General features: G+C 32.9%; 1 protein-coding gene across 1 annotated transcript in view; it reads left to right on the top strand.

Moving 5' to 3' along the window:
- LOC136974639 (CD109 antigen-like) overlaps positions 1-17625 on the top strand; it is a 49651-nt gene that overhangs the window by 30609 nt on the left and 1417 nt on the right. Inside the window, exons 20-34 of the mRNA XM_067269565.1 lie at positions 1387-1500; positions 1573-1677; positions 1754-1882; positions 1975-2119; positions 3345-3521; positions 3592-3673; positions 3979-4135; positions 4359-4412; positions 6321-6507; positions 6631-6848; positions 6933-7085; positions 7878-7940; positions 8009-8121; positions 12161-12320; positions 17255-17357. Of these exons, the coding sequence (XP_067125666.1) occupies positions 1387-1500; positions 1573-1677; positions 1754-1882; positions 1975-2119; positions 3345-3521; positions 3592-3673; positions 3979-4135; positions 4359-4412; positions 6321-6507; positions 6631-6848; positions 6933-7085; positions 7878-7940; positions 8009-8121; positions 12161-12320; positions 17255-17357 (1960 nt within the window). The remainder of the gene's footprint in view (positions 1-1386; positions 1501-1572; positions 1678-1753; positions 1883-1974; positions 2120-3344; positions 3522-3591; positions 3674-3978; positions 4136-4358; positions 4413-6320; positions 6508-6630; positions 6849-6932; positions 7086-7877; positions 7941-8008; positions 8122-12160; positions 12321-17254; positions 17358-17625) is intronic.

Here is a 17625-nt window from a genome sequence, read left to right as displayed (position 1 = left end):
TGAGCAAATTTCAATATTAATATTAACAATAAATAGAAATTTATTTTAAATTTAAATAAATTATTTACTGTTTTTAAAAATTTCTTTTTTATTAATGATTTTCTGTTAGAAAATCTCATATAAATCTATATAGTTATCTAAATTTCATCAAGTTAACATAACTTATCTGTAAAACTGTTAACATTGAAACCACCACAGACAAACGTGTGCAGCAGTTCAACATACTTCTGTTTGGACTTTCACCTCACCGCATGCTCCAAACATTTTTTCCACAGTTGATGTAATTGTAATCCTTGTATATATTTCTGTAAAATGAACTTGTGACAATGACCGATGGACTCCTTTGTTGTCCAGTATCATTCCTCCAGCATGACGCGACGACAACACTACTCGTGAATATAATCGGTGACCAACTTAACGGATTTTCTTCTCGAGGTATGACTCAGTTGACTCCTCACTCCTCATGTGTTTCCTGTGCATAATTGAAGAATAAGGCTCTCCTGGGACTTAGTTATTGTGAAGACAAAAGAAAGTCATTTGTTGTATTTATTCTATAATTGTGTTTTTGGAGTTACAATCAACCAGTTGAAGATGATGCACTAGCCACTCTGGTAACTTAAGTAATTTATTTAGCACCCTTTTTAGAAATACCACTTTTAAAGATGCATTAACATTTTTCAATGGCCAATGCCTGAAGATAGCGCATCAGCCAGGCAAAAAAGACATTAGCACTCTTTTTTAATAATCCCTACTGTTAAAATGCATTAAGTACTTTAGCTTATCAGAATGATTTCTGTTTTTATTTTTGTGTCCTCTCATCTTAAGTCAATCTTTTGTCAATTTTAACAGGAACAACTCATTGATTTGTTTAGCACCTCAGTCAAAGAAGCTAATAGGTTGTCAATAATGCCATTTGCTAATGTATAAACTGCATTTCTTCAGAAACAATACAAACTGGAAACGATGATGTAAAATATAGCCTAACAACCAGCATTTGGTTAGCTACATGAAAATACACCTTAATTATCTATAAAATAGTTTTAGATTAAGTTTTGCTGCTGGAATGAAATGTACAAAATATTCTTTACGGAAGTTTCTACGTTAAATTTTGCATATGCTTTAGAAAAAATTTTAAGTTGCCAATAGTTACAAGCCCTCTGCATTCTAGAATCTGTGGGAACAATTATTATGACCCTGATAAGAATCAGAAATTCTGGTAAAAGTCATTTTGAAAATATTGTTTAAATAATCATTGGATTTTAAGTGCTTAATTCAAACGACAATAAGTAAATTCACTCCAATAAAATATATAATCTTAATTACTGTGTATTTTTGACAATTTTTAATCTGTTAAATTTACTAACAAAAAAATTCTTTCTTTCTCAGATCAAAGTATCACAACAGTTCTTTATTAAAATGAGTCTACCGTATACAGTACTAAAAGGAGAATCTGTTGCAATTCAAGTTGTAGTTTTTAATTATAACTCAAGACCTGTTAAGGTATTGGAAATTCAAGAGTTTAATTTGTAATATATTTTATGTTTTCTGTGACAAGTTTATTATTTATTCTAGGCAGAAGTAACTATGGTGAATAGTAAAAACGAATATGAATTCACAATTGCTGGCAGCGATAAAGTTGAATATCAAGATAAAAGGGAGAGATCAAAATTTGTCACGGTGAGTAAATTTGAATAAATTTATATTGTGTTCTTAAACTTAGAAATTATAGAAATTTCTTTTTTTTAAATTTTAGATAGCTCCAAATGAAGGAACTCCCGTATCTTTCCTCATCACGCCAAAGAAAGTAGGTTATATTGACATCAGAGTTGTGGCCAACACAGATCGTGCAAGTGATGCCATCACAAAGCGATTACATGTTAAGGTTAATAATAGCTTATAATTAAGTTATTTAATTAATTTTTGTTTTTAAAGATTCCACAATTAGAAATTGTAAGTTATTATACAATTTTACAGCTTGAAGGCAGCACACAATACTTCAACAAGGCAATGTTTGTGGATTTTTCATCTTCGGGAACAGAACCAGTTAAAGATAATATATCTATTCCAATTCCTTACAACAGTATTGACAGTTCACAAAGAATAACAATTTCTGGTGTAGGTAAGGAAATTGGGCATTCTTACTTTAGAATTTATTTATATAAATAATTCTGATGCTTGATAACTAGCTAATTCTTGCCTTTAGATGGATGATCATGCAAAGGACCAAACTTGATTCTTTATTAAATCTACATTTCAGTATACAAATTGTAGAAATGAAAGTAATTTGACAGTTTATTAAACTAAATAGAAACTCAAACTGCTATTCATATTTCTTGCTTTATTTTTTGGCTTCCTTAAAATCATTCAATCCTTTTGTCTGTATAAAATACATTACATTGTCACAAACAAAAAAACAAATTAATAATTTCTTTTTATAATTCCATAAATAAAATGTTACCATTTCCATAACTTATATTAGTTTATTACTTGGGATTTTGAAATCAGTTTCCAGGATATCACAACTACTATCACAAAATCCAAAACTAACAGAAATAGTAAACTCGTGTTAGTGAACACGAGTTTACTATTTCCTGAAGTTATCCATTTAATATGGAGTTTTTCTCCACATTAAATGGATATCTTCAGGCTCTTAACATTCTAAATTTGAACTGTGAGATGGGATGCTTTGACACGAAATAATCAGGCTTTATTGGAATTGATCTGGTAATTTTGTTTCATTATGATCAAATTGCATAAATGTGGAAAACATCATTCATATGATCAATCAATAAAATAAAACAAGACTGCATATTTAGTAACCAAACTTTATTTTTGGCCTGTCTTAAGTTGTCTTCAGCTTATGCACATAGCAAATTAGCTAAGCTTCATTTTATATCTAAAGAAGTAATTTTGTTTTGTTTAATTTTATTGAATGACTGTGTTAAAATTATGATTACTTGTAAATTATGTTGAAGACAAGATATACCCATGGAAAAATTCTTTCAGATGTATAAAATTTCTTTTACATTCCTATGGTATAAATTCATGATATAATCTTGTTGTGCAAGTTGAAACAGTGTCTTGTTTTTCTTGTTTGGTTCAATATCACTACTTCATGATATAAATTACAAGGAATATAATTGATCTTTTCATATTGAATATTTCAATAATTGCAATTAGTCCAAAAATCATAGACTGGACAATTAGAAAAATTATAAAATTTTAGAAAAACTTTAATAATAATTTTATGTAAATGTAACAAAAATACAGCTTTAACACATTTAATTTCTACAAAGATCATACATAAGATATTTTATTAAATGTATTTCTGTGTACACATTTAGGAGATATACTCGGAGTTGCCATCAATAACATGGAACAGATTCTTCGTCTGCCTTATGGATGTGGCGAACAGAACATGTTGAGTTTTGCATCGAATGTCATCATAACAAATTATCTCATTCGATCTCAACGTCTGACTAATTCCATCAAAGACAAAGCAATAACATTCCTTCGATTTGGTAATCCTAAATTTTTTTTATTTAGTTTCCTATTAAATTTTGAATATTAATTTCTATTAATATGTTCTAGGATATCAAAGACAATTAACATACAAGAGGGATGATGGATCATTTAGTGGCTTTGGTCAGAAAGACAGAAGCGGAAGTGTCTGGTAATGTAATTTTGTTAATAATCGTGTTGGTCAGATGGCTCTTTGGTAAGATATTAGCTTGCTTCCAAAGTTTAAATCAGTTCTAGATTTCTACATAATTATAATTACATAGAATTAAAAATATAGTTATAATTTCACATATGTAATACGACCAGTGTTTGCTAATGATATTGCAAGTCTGGTCCATCTTTAATGGCAAAACTATGGCCGTCACTAGTCTTAATACGGCAATTCATTAGTATCAAATAATTATCATCAACAGTCTTATTTGCTATCTAACTTATTGTTCCTTTCAATTTTAATAGGTTGACAGCTTTAGTGACCAAATATTTTTATGCTGCAAGAACATTAATTGACATAGATGAAGATGTCATTGAGAAAGCAATCCAGTGGTTGGTTCAAAATCGGAATTCTGACGGTTCATTTGAAGAAGTGGGTGAAATTCATCACAGACCAATGCAGGTGAAATTTCAATTTTGAAAATTTATTGGTTGATTGATTAATTAATTTTAAAAAATTTATTTGGCACACGACATGATAGAAAATCTTATAAATTCTTCATGGGAAAAATACAAGGAAAATTTATTTAAAATAAAATTTAAACTGTATAGTTTTCTGTATATTCTTTAAAATTTAAGTTTAGTAATTTTACTTTTAAAAACAATTTAAACATTTTTGCTTTCAGGAAAATAAGAATGCTTTGAGTGCTTTTGTACTGATAGCACTTCTTCAAAGTGGAGTAAGTTGATATTATTTATATCAAATGATATTTAATATTAATTATATATGAAATATTGAATTAATGCAATTGTTGCTTTGATGCTTTTTAATACGGATCATAAATTGTCTTCTCTATCATATGTGGTGACAGTGTCAAGAAAGTTAGGGTCCTGAGAGGACCTATATCAGAATGCAAAGGAACAATAAAGTTCTAATACAGATTATTGAATTTTGATTTGGTAATGTGAAAAAACTACCATGAATTTTGATCTTAAGTCGTACATGGTAATGCTTAAGATCACATGCATAAAGCAACTGCCATAGCTCATTCATCTCCATGCATATTTGCATTTGCCAAAAAACACAAGGAGAGTTTCCAGCTGCAACTGGTGATTGATAAGTCAGCCCTCCCACTATCTACATCGAGAGGATTCTTAATCGTTTTGTTACATAACACCTCCAATCACACCTTATGTTTATGAGCTAGCCGACTGAGGGGAGGATCTTGTCTTGCGTCAAGATGGACAAAGACGTAATTTGTATGTGGGTGGTGGTGGCAGAGACACTGATGCTAGGCAAAATCCCATTTATTTAAAATGAAAGATTTGCTTACATATTTTAATACAAAGATTTTTTCCACAAATGGCAATCGTCGACAAGAGAGTTCATTCAGATAACTGTTGAAGGTTTGTCCTGGACGGATATACGATGGTAGCCCCGGGCAGTGGCAAGATGCATTCACCAGATGGGTGAACAAGACACAGCATACACTGGACAGAGAGGATGAGGTGATGGGAGGAACTTGGGCGATATTGATGTTGCTGAAAAAAAAGGTTAACACATGTATGAACTGGCAGCACAATTCATAGAAAAACTGCAATTTGACCTTGAAATCTGGTGGTTTTGTAAGATTTCTGTCCTCAATTGCCCATTCTGATTGGCTGCTTTTCCTCATTCTCACTTTCTAAGCGGTCAATCACTAGTTACTATGTGTAACGAGATCCCAACTGAGATTGCGAGAGAGGTCAAAATCAAAGTTGAATTCAATCTCCCAACTAGAGGGGGTTGATCTTAGGACTAGCATTTTTTCATTGTTTATGACTTAATATTGCATTTTCATATAAACAAAAATCTGTGTCTAGCTTCCATTTTTTTTTTTTCTTTCTTTTGTTACAAAAATAATTTTAACGTGAAGTTTGGCAAAGGTTTGGACCTGTCCAGAGCCTCGCATATTGTGGAAGGTCTTGTTGTGCTTCTCCAAGAGCTTTATGCTCTTAGTTTGAGAACACATATATACTTTACTGTGTGACTTTAGGACTTTTTTCCCATCCATCAGAATTGAACCCCACTTTTGTGAGTATAGGATTAAATTTTTAGTTTGACTGAAAGCATTATTTATTCTTGTATTTAATGCTTTTGTATTTATATGTGAAGCATAAACTGTTTTTATTTTTTTAATAATTTATCCTGATCACTCTTTAATATGTAAATAACTGTAAATCAAGCAAGACAGAAAAAAATACGCAGAAAGTTCTCAATATTGTTCAGTATACTGTTCTTGGACAGGGCAACATAAACAGCTTTTTAAATATTGTAACTTCTTAATTTGGTAAAAAGCAGACAAATGGTAAAAATTAGACTATTAATCTACTCCTGTAATTAATAAACATGAAAATTTACACCTTCCTCTCAATTTCCAGCATTCACTGTTTAAAAACAAACCTTGTAAATTTTCATGTTTATAAGATAGTTTTATTAATTTTATTAAACTCTAAAGCTGGAACTATTTTTTTACCATTTGCCTGAAGTTCCTGTGTTATAATTCTGATTAAGCACAAATTTCCTTTAAAGAACTTATGTTTTTATTACTATAATAATAAATAATTTGAAGTATGCTTTATTAAATAATAAATTTAACTTTTTCAAGGCTGAACAAAACTATTCAGCGGTAATAGAAAATATTGGAAGTTATCTTGGTTTACAAGTGTTTAGCTCTACAGATTCTTATACACTCAACATTATTAATTATGCATTAAGTCTTCAAGGAAATCCACGACAAGCTACTGTTCTAGAAAATGGAATTAAAAAAATGGATGGACTTGTTAAAAAATCAGGTTATCTTTTTATGTATATATATTTTTAATGCAAAAAACATTATTCTTTTACTTAAACTAACTAGAAAGTTAATTTGTTCTGATATTTACTAAGCTAAGTTTTAAATTTTGTATTTAAAATAGATAAAGGAGATAAGAGTTATTGGACAGACTTGGAAGAAAAGATTAACGTTACAGATAAACAGTCAGACTATTTCTATTTACAACATTCCCAAGACATAGAAATGACTGCATATGCTTTACTAGTTTATTCACGAAAGGGCGAGTTTAATAAAGCAATACCTGTACTAAAATGGCTCGTTTCCAGTCAGAATGAAATTGGAGGTTTTACATCAACACAGGTAATTCAATTTGTATTAATAATTTTAGAGACAAAAATATGATCTGTTTCTATAATAAAAAGATGCTTTTCCGATTTGTTACAGGATAGCATAGTTGCATTACAAGCATTAGCAGAAGTTGGTTCAATAATGTCCTCGACTGCGACGTCTGTCAATGCAAAATTTAATTATGGAGACGAAAGAAGTAAAAATATAAGAATTAATGAACAGAATATAATGAACTTGCAACGAATTGATGTAAATTTTTTAACTTAATATTACATAGAGATTTTTTGGTATTCAATTAGTTAATCATCTTGATTATTAAAATGCTACATTAATAATAATAAGAATTTTTATGCTTTTACATATATTAAGACAGATTTCTGTCTCAAGGATTTTTTAATCATGATGCATTCAAATGAAAATGAAAATATGGCTGGAAAATTGCACAACAATGCTTGTTTACATATTTCCATCATCCTATAGTTATAACCAGCATTTCAGATATGAGATTCTACACTATTTTCCATACAATTTAGATTTGTCACTGTGCAACTTCCATATTTTCAGGTTCCATTAAAGAATAGTTCCATATTAGCCAAGAAGCAGGGCCAGCTCAATAGAGTGACTGCCTCAAGTGGCAAAATAAGCTGTCAAATATGTTCAAAAGATGAAAAAAAATAAGCCAAATTCAATATTCTCAAATAGTTCATGGAAGAGTGCCAGCAGTAGAAGTGCTCTCTATTAGAAACTAGAAGCAGGGGTAGCAAAAATGGTTGTCTCAGGTGCAGGTTCACTGCCAAGAAGTGAACCTGCACCTTTTCAATGGTAAAAATTGTCATACTGTTTATCCAATTGTTATATCATTTTTCAAAACCATTTTTCATCATCTCAGCAGAATTGAATACCTTAATTTTAAGAAATATCACTGTCAGTATTAATACATATGCTGTAATTCTCTAGTACAAATTCAATTTTATTCGTATTCTCAATATATAATTGTTAATTTACATCTTTGAAAATTAATGAATATAAACTTACTTACAGTTGCCAGCAGAAACAGAGTATACAGAAATTGAAGTGACTGGTGTAGGAATGGGTATAATTCAGGTATGCTATTTGACAAAAATGAAATGCTTTTATGTTCATTTTTGTAATCAAAGCTTTAAAAATCCTAGGTTTCCTGGTCTTTTAATTTAGCTGTGTCAGGAGAAACTCCCGCATTTTTCCTGAATGCCCTTCTAGACAAGACTTCGACTGAAAGTTATCTTCAACTTAGCATATGCACTCAGTAAGTATATTGTAATGCTACTGTTATTTTTTATTATTAATTTTACTTATTACTAGTGTGAGAATACAGGGGGTCATTAATGCTACTTGCAAAATGCATTCACACTGTTGGAACTTTCGGTCCGCTCACTGCCTCAAAGGATGGCTTTCTACGGGTGTAAAAATGTGGAGACTACACGATCGTATAACCACCGTCTCCTTCGTCACGATTTCCGACACCAGCTAAACTGTTTTACTGACGTTTAACTCGCGTATATTAAAGATGATTTTTAGGAGGGCTAATCAACAGTAGATCCCTGTAAGATATATTTGGAGTTCCCCTCATTCTTTAATATATATAAATATTATTTATTATACTATAATGATAAAATATATACAATAGTCCACAAGTATTATAAAATGCATGAATATCATATCAAAGGATCTAAATCTAACTATATTCTGCATACCTGACACTAATACTTTATGAGAAAGAAAGATCTTACATACACATTAAATTATACTACCTCAACTTATGTAATATTTGTAGTTGTGGTCTTCTATGAGCTTGGGAGATGGATGATGTGGACCAGGAGAATCAATTTTCTATGTGCTCAGTATACATTATGGTTTATGTCTTCTATATGCACCTTCAATACTGTGGAAGACTGCAGAGTTATTATGTCTTCTAAGTTCGGGTAGGTGGGTGGCGATTATGTGACCAGTTCGGGTCTCTTTGAACCTCCGACGAACTGTGCGAATTATTATGGCGAATTCTGTCTTCTAAGAACTGTGCAAAAAGGCGGAAAATCTACTCCTTTTTATAGGGATGGCTGGGTAACTGACTCAGCATCATAGGACAGTGAGTAATTTTTAGTCGGTAACAAAAAGGAAATTCGCTTCCTCTTTTTAGGAAATGAAAAATGTACATCCTTTTAGTTAAAATTTTATCAAAGAAATAAAATATTCTGTTATAATATTTTATAATAATTAATCTCCAAATATTCAGAATCTCATGCCATTATTATAATTACTATTACTATTATACATATTTGAATTGTGTGCATATTAATAAGTAGATAAGTGGGTGAAAATGTTTTGACTATCAATCGTATTTGTAAAGAATTATTTTAAAATATAATTTTACCATTATAGAAAATAAAATTAAATATAAATTTTTACTTTTTAAAAATCTATTTTTTAAATAAATAAATAAATACGGTACCAACTTTTAGTACCATATTTATCTAAGAAATAGACTTAAACAGTAAATGAAAGGTGTAAAATGTAAATATTAGGTGTTTTTTAAAATTATTTTCTTATAATATGTTACTTTCTATTTAACAGTAATAAGAAAAGATGCTACTTGCCATATCGTTTATAATGTGTTTTAAAACTCAAACTTTCAAAAGTACATATTTTAAATACTCAATAACAATGAATGTCAAAAAGGTATTCACAAAAAATATTAATAGGTGCTCTTGAATAGTAACTGTGGCTATTATTTGAATAAAACTAGTAATCAAAGATGTGACAAACCAATATATTATCAAAACATTTATAATTTGACAATAACTTTGACTGGGACAGATTATCATTCAATGAGAAGCTAAGTCCATTGAAAATTCTATCTTGTTAAGAAAAAGAAAAAGTTAGTTGGGATTCATAAAATCACAGTTCAATGAATCTGTTGTGAGATTCATAGATAGTATCAACTGATTAAAAATGCCAATGCTTCTATATTTTAAAGTGCATTAAAAAGTTGAACATAGCTAGGTATGCCACAGCTTCAGATAATCATTTGTAAGAGGGTATTGAGTACAGATTTATGCATAAAATTACTTATGTAGATAAATTTAACAAAGCTTATGCACATACGAAGAATGTCTGATTCCAGTAATAGAGAATTGTCAGGTATTTATTTTAACTGTAAGTTTCAGTTAAAGAGGGAGCTTATGGCCCTATCCTCCTATGATCTGTAGATGAAGTCAAATCACTTTAAAGATGAAAAATTATTTTTTAGAAGTAGAATTATTTGTGTGTTTAAATCAATCCACTCAAAAAATGAAATTGCAGATTTGTATTATTCCATTATTGTTGTTTCTGTTTGTATTAAAATTGAATTTCTTTCAGTGTTAAGGTGTAGGAATGAAATTGAATTTTCTTTTGAAAATATGCAATTAAACAGTGCGTTTGTTTTCTATGCCGCATAAATATGAATATACAGAAATTACTATTCTCATTTTTTTCTTTTTTTAAGAAGTTTGAAATCAGTGTGGTATAATATGTCTTGATTGATATGGTTACATATTATTTGAATATATCTTACTAATTTAAAATATTTAATTATTTTAGCGTAAGAATAAAATTTTTTTCTGTATATATTTTTGAAAGTTTACCATATATTTATGCTAACATATAACCAGTGATGGCCTTATACTGCACATAATTACTAGGAAAAAAATAAAACCTTTGCGTAATCCTCCTCACCATGTATGCAGTACCTATGGAACAACAGCTGTTCTGCATGTATGGGTTTTTTAATTGTAATTCAAAATCAGTATGTAATCCATTTCCCTTATCAAATTTTCTTTTAAATGGTTAACTTGCTGGTTATATGTATGAAAATATGGTAATTTGATAAAGCTAGTTTGATATACTGAAGGGATGTCGAGTTGTAATCTCTCTGTTATACTTTCGTTAACTTCTCTCAAAACTTTGGTTAGGATAGTTAAAAACTAGAAATAAATGTATTAAATCAAGACTTGAAAAAATTTATGTGACTCTTAAGAAATTGAAGGTTAAAAAATATAATTGCTAAGTTAACTGGTTAGGTTTCTATCCAGAAGTACATAACCCTTCATCAAACAAGAGGCTAGCCAGCTGACAAGCAGCACACATGGGATTTTTTTTGATTGCTCCTTCATTGTATATAAATGTTGCCTTTTTGATTGTTTATGTATATTATTCCTTTTTGTTCTGTTTTAATTGTTTGTATATCTTTTGCAAAGAAAAGGAAAAAGAAGAGTATAGACATTCAAATGTATTTTCTTTGTTGTATACCTATCTGCTCTGTACCTTTCATCAAATAGTTTTAAATTGAAGTCTAGTTTACTTTCTTACCATACAGACAGACACAGTTTTGATGGTATATTTGTCTTCATACTTCTGAATTGCATTTAGTATCAAGATTTTCCCACTTATCCTGGGGTGTAAAGATTAAATGTCTTCTATTTCTATGAATTATACTATGAGGTGGTTGTAACATACAATCACCAGTACATCAATGTATGATTTGTCTATGTTGAAAACATAAAACACGAATGAACCTAGCCTATCTATAAATATGTTAATTATGGAATATAAGATAAGATTTATATTAAAAAGATTTAAACTTGTCTCAGGATGTGTCAGAGGAGATGAGGAAGAATGGAACAACCAGTACCTTACATGGTTCCATGTGGGCATCAAAAGAAGTGACGTAGTCACCTGTTTCATAAAATTAATAAAGTTTGGTGATTGGCCCAAAGGAGAATGCTGTCTTCCTTTTAATAAAAAGGGAAGCAGAAGGGAATGAGAAAAAGCTCCTCATTCATTTTCCTGTGAAATCACACTCTTCGTATAGAGTGAATGAAGACTTCTTCATCAAGTTATTTTTGGCCCAATTCAACAAACTAGAAAGGTGCCTCAAAGATAGGAGGAAGTGATAGGAAGGAATCAGAACAGCAAAATGTCATCTCATTCTGTTTCTTCTCTGGTACATTACAGATAAAAGAAAAAAAAGATTGCAACTTAATCATTTTTTCATGAAAAGCTAGAGATTTGATTTCATGTTTCATCTACATCATTGTCCTATGTTGTCTGCTTGTGAAAAATTAGTTATATTAATGTTTTTCTCTTTTGTAAATAACTCTGTTTCACACATCCACTTTGAGCAGTGTGCATCACTCTAAAGTTCAGGAGCAATCATAAATGTTTGGTCAGTGAAGGTTTGGCCATTGAACAAAACTTATTATCATTAAAAATATTTTACCATTAATTGTATTTGTTTTGGATTGTAGTTACAAGGTAGGAGTCAGCAACATGGCTGTGATGGAGGTAGGGTTGCCATCGGGTTACGAGGCCGACACTGACGCACTGCCGAGCATATTGCAAATACCCAGGGTAAAGAAAGTTGAAGCAAATCAAGGAGACACAAACGTGGTTATTTATTTTGATAGAGTAAGTTATGAAGTAATTTTTTAAATTCCATTTTAATTTGATAAATCTGCAATATGGCAAGGATAAATTTTGCAGTATGGCTGGCTCAAAACCCATGTCATACTGCAAAATGAAGCCTCTCCAGTCGTGCAATGTAGCATAGGTTTGCCTTTTGATAAATGCCAGATTTTCTTCATTTTCATCATGTCTCAAGCCAAGAACTCACTCAGCCATTTTTTTTTTTTTTTAAATGAATACCTGAAATCTTAAGAACATGTAAGATGCACAATTTTATTTAGACCATCTCAGGTAATGTTCAATTAAACAGTCACTTCCTGAATCTTACATTGCAGATTAGGGTGTTGAATCTGCAATGTAAAATTAGACAAACCCTTTCGTAGACTAGAACAATGGTTCTATTTCAACAGTTTCGTAGTGTTTTTCAAGTATTAATTTACAATAACAGCATTGCAGGAACAAAATAAGATAGCATTATTGTTAATTGTCTACTTGGACTTTATACTGGTGTTTAAAGATTAGCACAGTAAAATAAGATAGCATTTAGGGAGTATCAAAAACATTTTTTCTACTACAGTGTGTAATTGCAATGTTAGCTGCAAAAAATGCTACTAAAATTCTACGACATGAATTATGGTATATTGTTGGTTTTGGATATCAAATCAAATTTTTGATGGTATAATCCATCATTATTTAGATCTTTTATAAAACTATGCATACTTCTTCTTCTACATAGTGTAAATTTGAAGAACTGAAATGATACATTGGATTTTAAACAAATGATATATTTATTTGTATGTGTGACATAGACTCCATGTTATCATCTTTAAAATTTTGTTTTTCAAAAAATTTTATATTAGATTTCTTCATAATATATCTGACTCAAACTGCTTTTCTTGGAATTCAATGGAAACTATGTAGAGAACGGGCACATTACTGTCCATACACTCATCCTTGGGAGTTAATTCCCAATGACGAGCAGAGCCAACAAGTCCTTTAGTTTTCTGAAACTTTTTTCTGGAAATGAAGGCAAACTGCTTTTCTTAACCTCCAATTATCTTATCTTTAGTAATACAAATGTAAGTATTTTCCAAAATGAACAAAAAAGCAAAAATTTCCAAGACCAAAATACCCACATAAATAAATTGGACTGCATTTTAAAGGTTATGTGGGTATTTTGTTTTATGTGATTTAGAGGTTCTACCAGGGTTCCGAAAACAATCGAAACCCCACTCGACTGACACCAATATGTGAGAACGGGGGAGGTCAGAGGAAGTCGTATCTCCCGTTTCTCCGACACACTTGTCAAGGATGGCTGTTTCGTTTATGAGCGTGACGCGTTACGCGAGTGGATAGGAGGTGAGGCGGATGGGGTCGACGATAAGGCGAAGTGATATTCGAGACAAAGAGGAGACCAGTTAACAATAAAAACAAGATTTATTAATATTTAAAAAAGGACACCAATACAAAATCTGACTAACTTCCCTAAGTCGCGTAGGGGTTGAGAGAGAGAGAGCTCCCAGATTCGGTTTATACCTCATTATTGTTTCCTTAGAGTTAACACCTTAATATCCTCGATGTGGAGAGTAGTATCCGAAATAGGCACAGGTTTATATATTCGCGACTGAGTGCGGAGACGTTAGGACAGAGGTCCGAGTTGGTGACGACGTTCGACGGCGTTTGTCCGGCAGATGATAAGAGACTCCCGGGGGGGGGAGGCGTGTCTTTTATAGTTTTTGTCTGAGAAATTAGGTCACGTGATCGTAAGCGGATGACGATTTGTGTCATAGGTGTTCCCGGGATTCAAAATACATGACGAAGTCGGACGTTAAGTATAAACTAAGGTTGCAAGACGATCTAGGCTACAATTTAAGAACAAAGGATTGTTGACAGTTATACGGCCAGGGACGCATATTTTCTCGTCCAGGGCCGGTTTTCGACAGGATGTTTATATTAGGGGAAAATTCCTAAAACGAATTATTACAAAAAGTGACTCTGATAAAATCCAGATCTCACATTCATTCCACACTTTCTTTAAAATCATACTTACTAGTGTGATTTTAAAAGATTAGATTGATAAACAGAGGGGAAGTAGAGGTATGTTTACATTTTTGATTGATAAATTACTCTCTCTCGCTATAAACAATTAATACAAACTTTACAACTCGCGACAATGCGTAGTGAATTAGCCGCAATAAATAGTAATATGATCTTATGACAAATAAATCCTGGTGCGTGTTAGACGCGTGACACTGATATGGCTTGAGGGTAGCAGACGGCTGTCGTAGATTTTCTTTAAACGGTCCGTTGGTTGATCGGATGACGTAGACTGGTAGACGGGGAAACGAGGTCAGAGTTCAGAGTTCATTGGGTGAGGGTGTACACAGTCCAGCTCGTACACTGCCATCCATTCGTGGATACAGTGGATACAGGAATTTCGCTTTCCGGCTCAGGTTCCTCGGTCTCGCTCCCGTCTTCCGGTTCCACCGGTTCTTCCAGCAAAGGTGGAAGTATAGCCGCTAGAATATTTTCATCCCAAGGATCGGTATAACCGAGTGCTGTGACGTCGCCGGGGATGTGTCCGGTTCTGGGGATAGAACGGTTGGCTCCTGGATTGAGTCAGTAGGAAGGTGAAATTCCTGTCGGGCAGTTGTCGGCGGAAGTCGATCGGCATCATCCCGTCGCCTCTTAGGACGCTTTCTCTTCCGAGAGGCTCTAGTGTCGTCAGCAGGAGAGCCCCGGATAGTCCGCACCTCGGGAGGACGTCTCTCCCTATTCTTCGGTCTCCTTTGTTTTCGTTTAATGGGCTTGGAAGAGCAAAAATGAATACTCTTCTGATTGGGTAGAATCACCTGAGCATTAGCAAAATCTAGTGTTAATCCGGCGGCTTTGATGAAATCTTGGCCCACTATACCGTCCGTCGGGGCTGTGACCTCGGCTCGTACGATTTCACAGGGTATAAGGAGTTTGTGTCCCCTAAGCTTAAAAGTGGGAACCGCTGCCTTTCCTTTAAGCCGATTGGCAAGGTTATGCGATAAGAGCGTGCGCTTTACTCTAGGGTCAATTTGCATCTTTATTGGTATATTGTGAACATATACCAGTATAATGGGCTTTGGCCTTAAAGAGGTCACCCTATGTAGTCCTATTCTTCCTTTCCATTTCCCCGTAGGTTGCGATCGGAATCGGCCCCCATCTCTATCCTTTCTGGTTTCACGTCTCTCAGGAGAATCGTTGTGTGGACGTAGGGATCGTTCGTTATCATCGTGGCGTTCGGGTGAGTTCTGGTACCGATTTGGGTTAGGCTGATTTTTCGGGCGTTCATATCGCCGATTTGGAGAATTTGGACGATATTCGTTTCGTCGGGACGGCAGATTCTTAGGAGTATTATTGTTATTATAACCTCCACGATTAATTCGTTGGACATTCGGGTTTCTAGACCCTTGGCGGGGCACGGAGTGTATTAAGTCGTTCATTTGTGACTGTAACTCTTCCATCGCAGTAGCTAATTGCTCTATGTCGCTTCTAGCGTAAGGGAAATCGCTTTCGTTTTCTCGGACAGTTCGCAGGATTCCTCGGGGATGCGCCGTAAGTTCCTCGATAGTTTCTTCGCTAATGGCGATTTGTAAAGCCTCATCGAAGGTGGCAGGTTGTCGGCTCATAGTTCGTTTTCGGATTCAAATGTCGATCCCGTTTAAAAATTGTGCTTTGAGTCTCTCGTCTAGTTCCTTGCTTTGGACCCTTTTTATAATAGCGGTTTCCGCTGGGTTTGTGCCCGGTTCTGGCGTAATTTCTATTTCCATCGCTAACGCCTGAAGTCTAGCGGCATAAGTTTGAACATCTTCATCCCTTTTCTGGACGCAGGCATAGAACTTACTTAGTCTAAAAGAAAATGGTTCTCGTTTAAAACGCGCTATCATTAATCTCTTAAATTCGTCAAATTCATCCACCTCCTTAATTCTCCGGTCTTTGCGGACAAATTCCCGAGCTATACCCATCAATTTAAGTTTTGCCACCGCTAACATCTGTGCCTTCGACCATGCCGCCACTTTTGTAACATCTGCCAATGAATCAAAGAAATCTGTTACTCTGGGGCCTCCTGCTTCTCCAGAGAATACGGGTAATAAAGGTATTATTCCGCCCAGGCCTCCCAATGTAAGTGGGTTCGGCGCTGGATTCGGCGTTGGGTTGCCTGGCCCAGCCGCATCGCGGGGGTCACCCTCCATTCTTTCCTATCTATCAAAATCTAGTCCTCATTATATTAAGTGCAGTTAAAAATATAGTGATTTCCAAGACCAAAGATATGCTATCAATAAAAATTGTAAATAGTTTTTATTAATTTATTAGGAAATACAAACAATGGTTTTGTTACATTTTTTAAAAAATTTACTGTACAGTAGTACTCCTTTATCTAGTTTCAATTATCCTTAGTAAACTGCAAAATATTGTGTAAACCACCCACCCATTGGTCACTTAGTAGCTGACTTGGCTTGGTTATCAGATTGGGGTCATTATTATTATGGCATAAAGTGCAAGATTAAAGAAAGCACTTTGAAGTTCTTGTGTTCAAGTAACTTTTATTTTACTTTAAATTAAAATATTTGACCTAATAAGGAAAGAAAAACTTGGCCTTGTGTGCCAGGTTTTTCTTTCCTTAATAAGTTACATGAATACATGACAATAAGATATATTGTTATAACTGTTTGTTTTTCTCTATTATTTTATTTTACATACGTATAGTGTGTTTTGTTCAGTACTGTCCACTAGGAATCTTGGAACTTATCCTGTGGATAAGGAGACTGCCATATCCAAAAAAAGCAATAGTCTCTTGTTTCTTTGTCAACTAAAGCTTTATAGTTTAATAAATATGAAAATCATGTTAATTGGCACTAAAAAGTATTTGTTATAATATGTAAGTGGTGACAATATACATTTTTCAGCTGACTAGAGAGGAAGCCTGTGTCACCGTTCCTGCACACAGAACGCACAAGGTTGCCCATCAGAGACCTATACCTGTAAAAATCTACGATTATTATAATTTAGGTAAGATAATGATAATTTCCATTGCTGTAAATTGTCACCTGTATTTTACATCAGAAATAAGACTGACTCTCTTGTAATTTTCTTTTGATTGTATAAGTATATATAGAAAATCCCACATTTTTGATTTAATAGCTTCTCTACAACATTAATTCCTCAAATGATTTCTATAATGTGCATTGAATAAAAAATATTAGTATGTAAGAATGTAAGAAAACAATTAACAGCCATTATCAACTTCAAATATGGAACTAATACATTAACATTGGAC

Source organism: Centruroides vittatus, unplaced genomic scaffold (assembly GCF_030686945.1).
Source record: "Centruroides vittatus isolate TY-2023 unplaced genomic scaffold, ASM3068694v2 contig_352, whole genome shotgun sequence".
Lineage (NCBI taxonomy): Eukaryota > Metazoa > Arthropoda > Arachnida > Scorpiones > Buthidae > Centruroides > Centruroides vittatus.
This window is presented reverse-complemented; position numbering and strand designations above follow the sequence as displayed.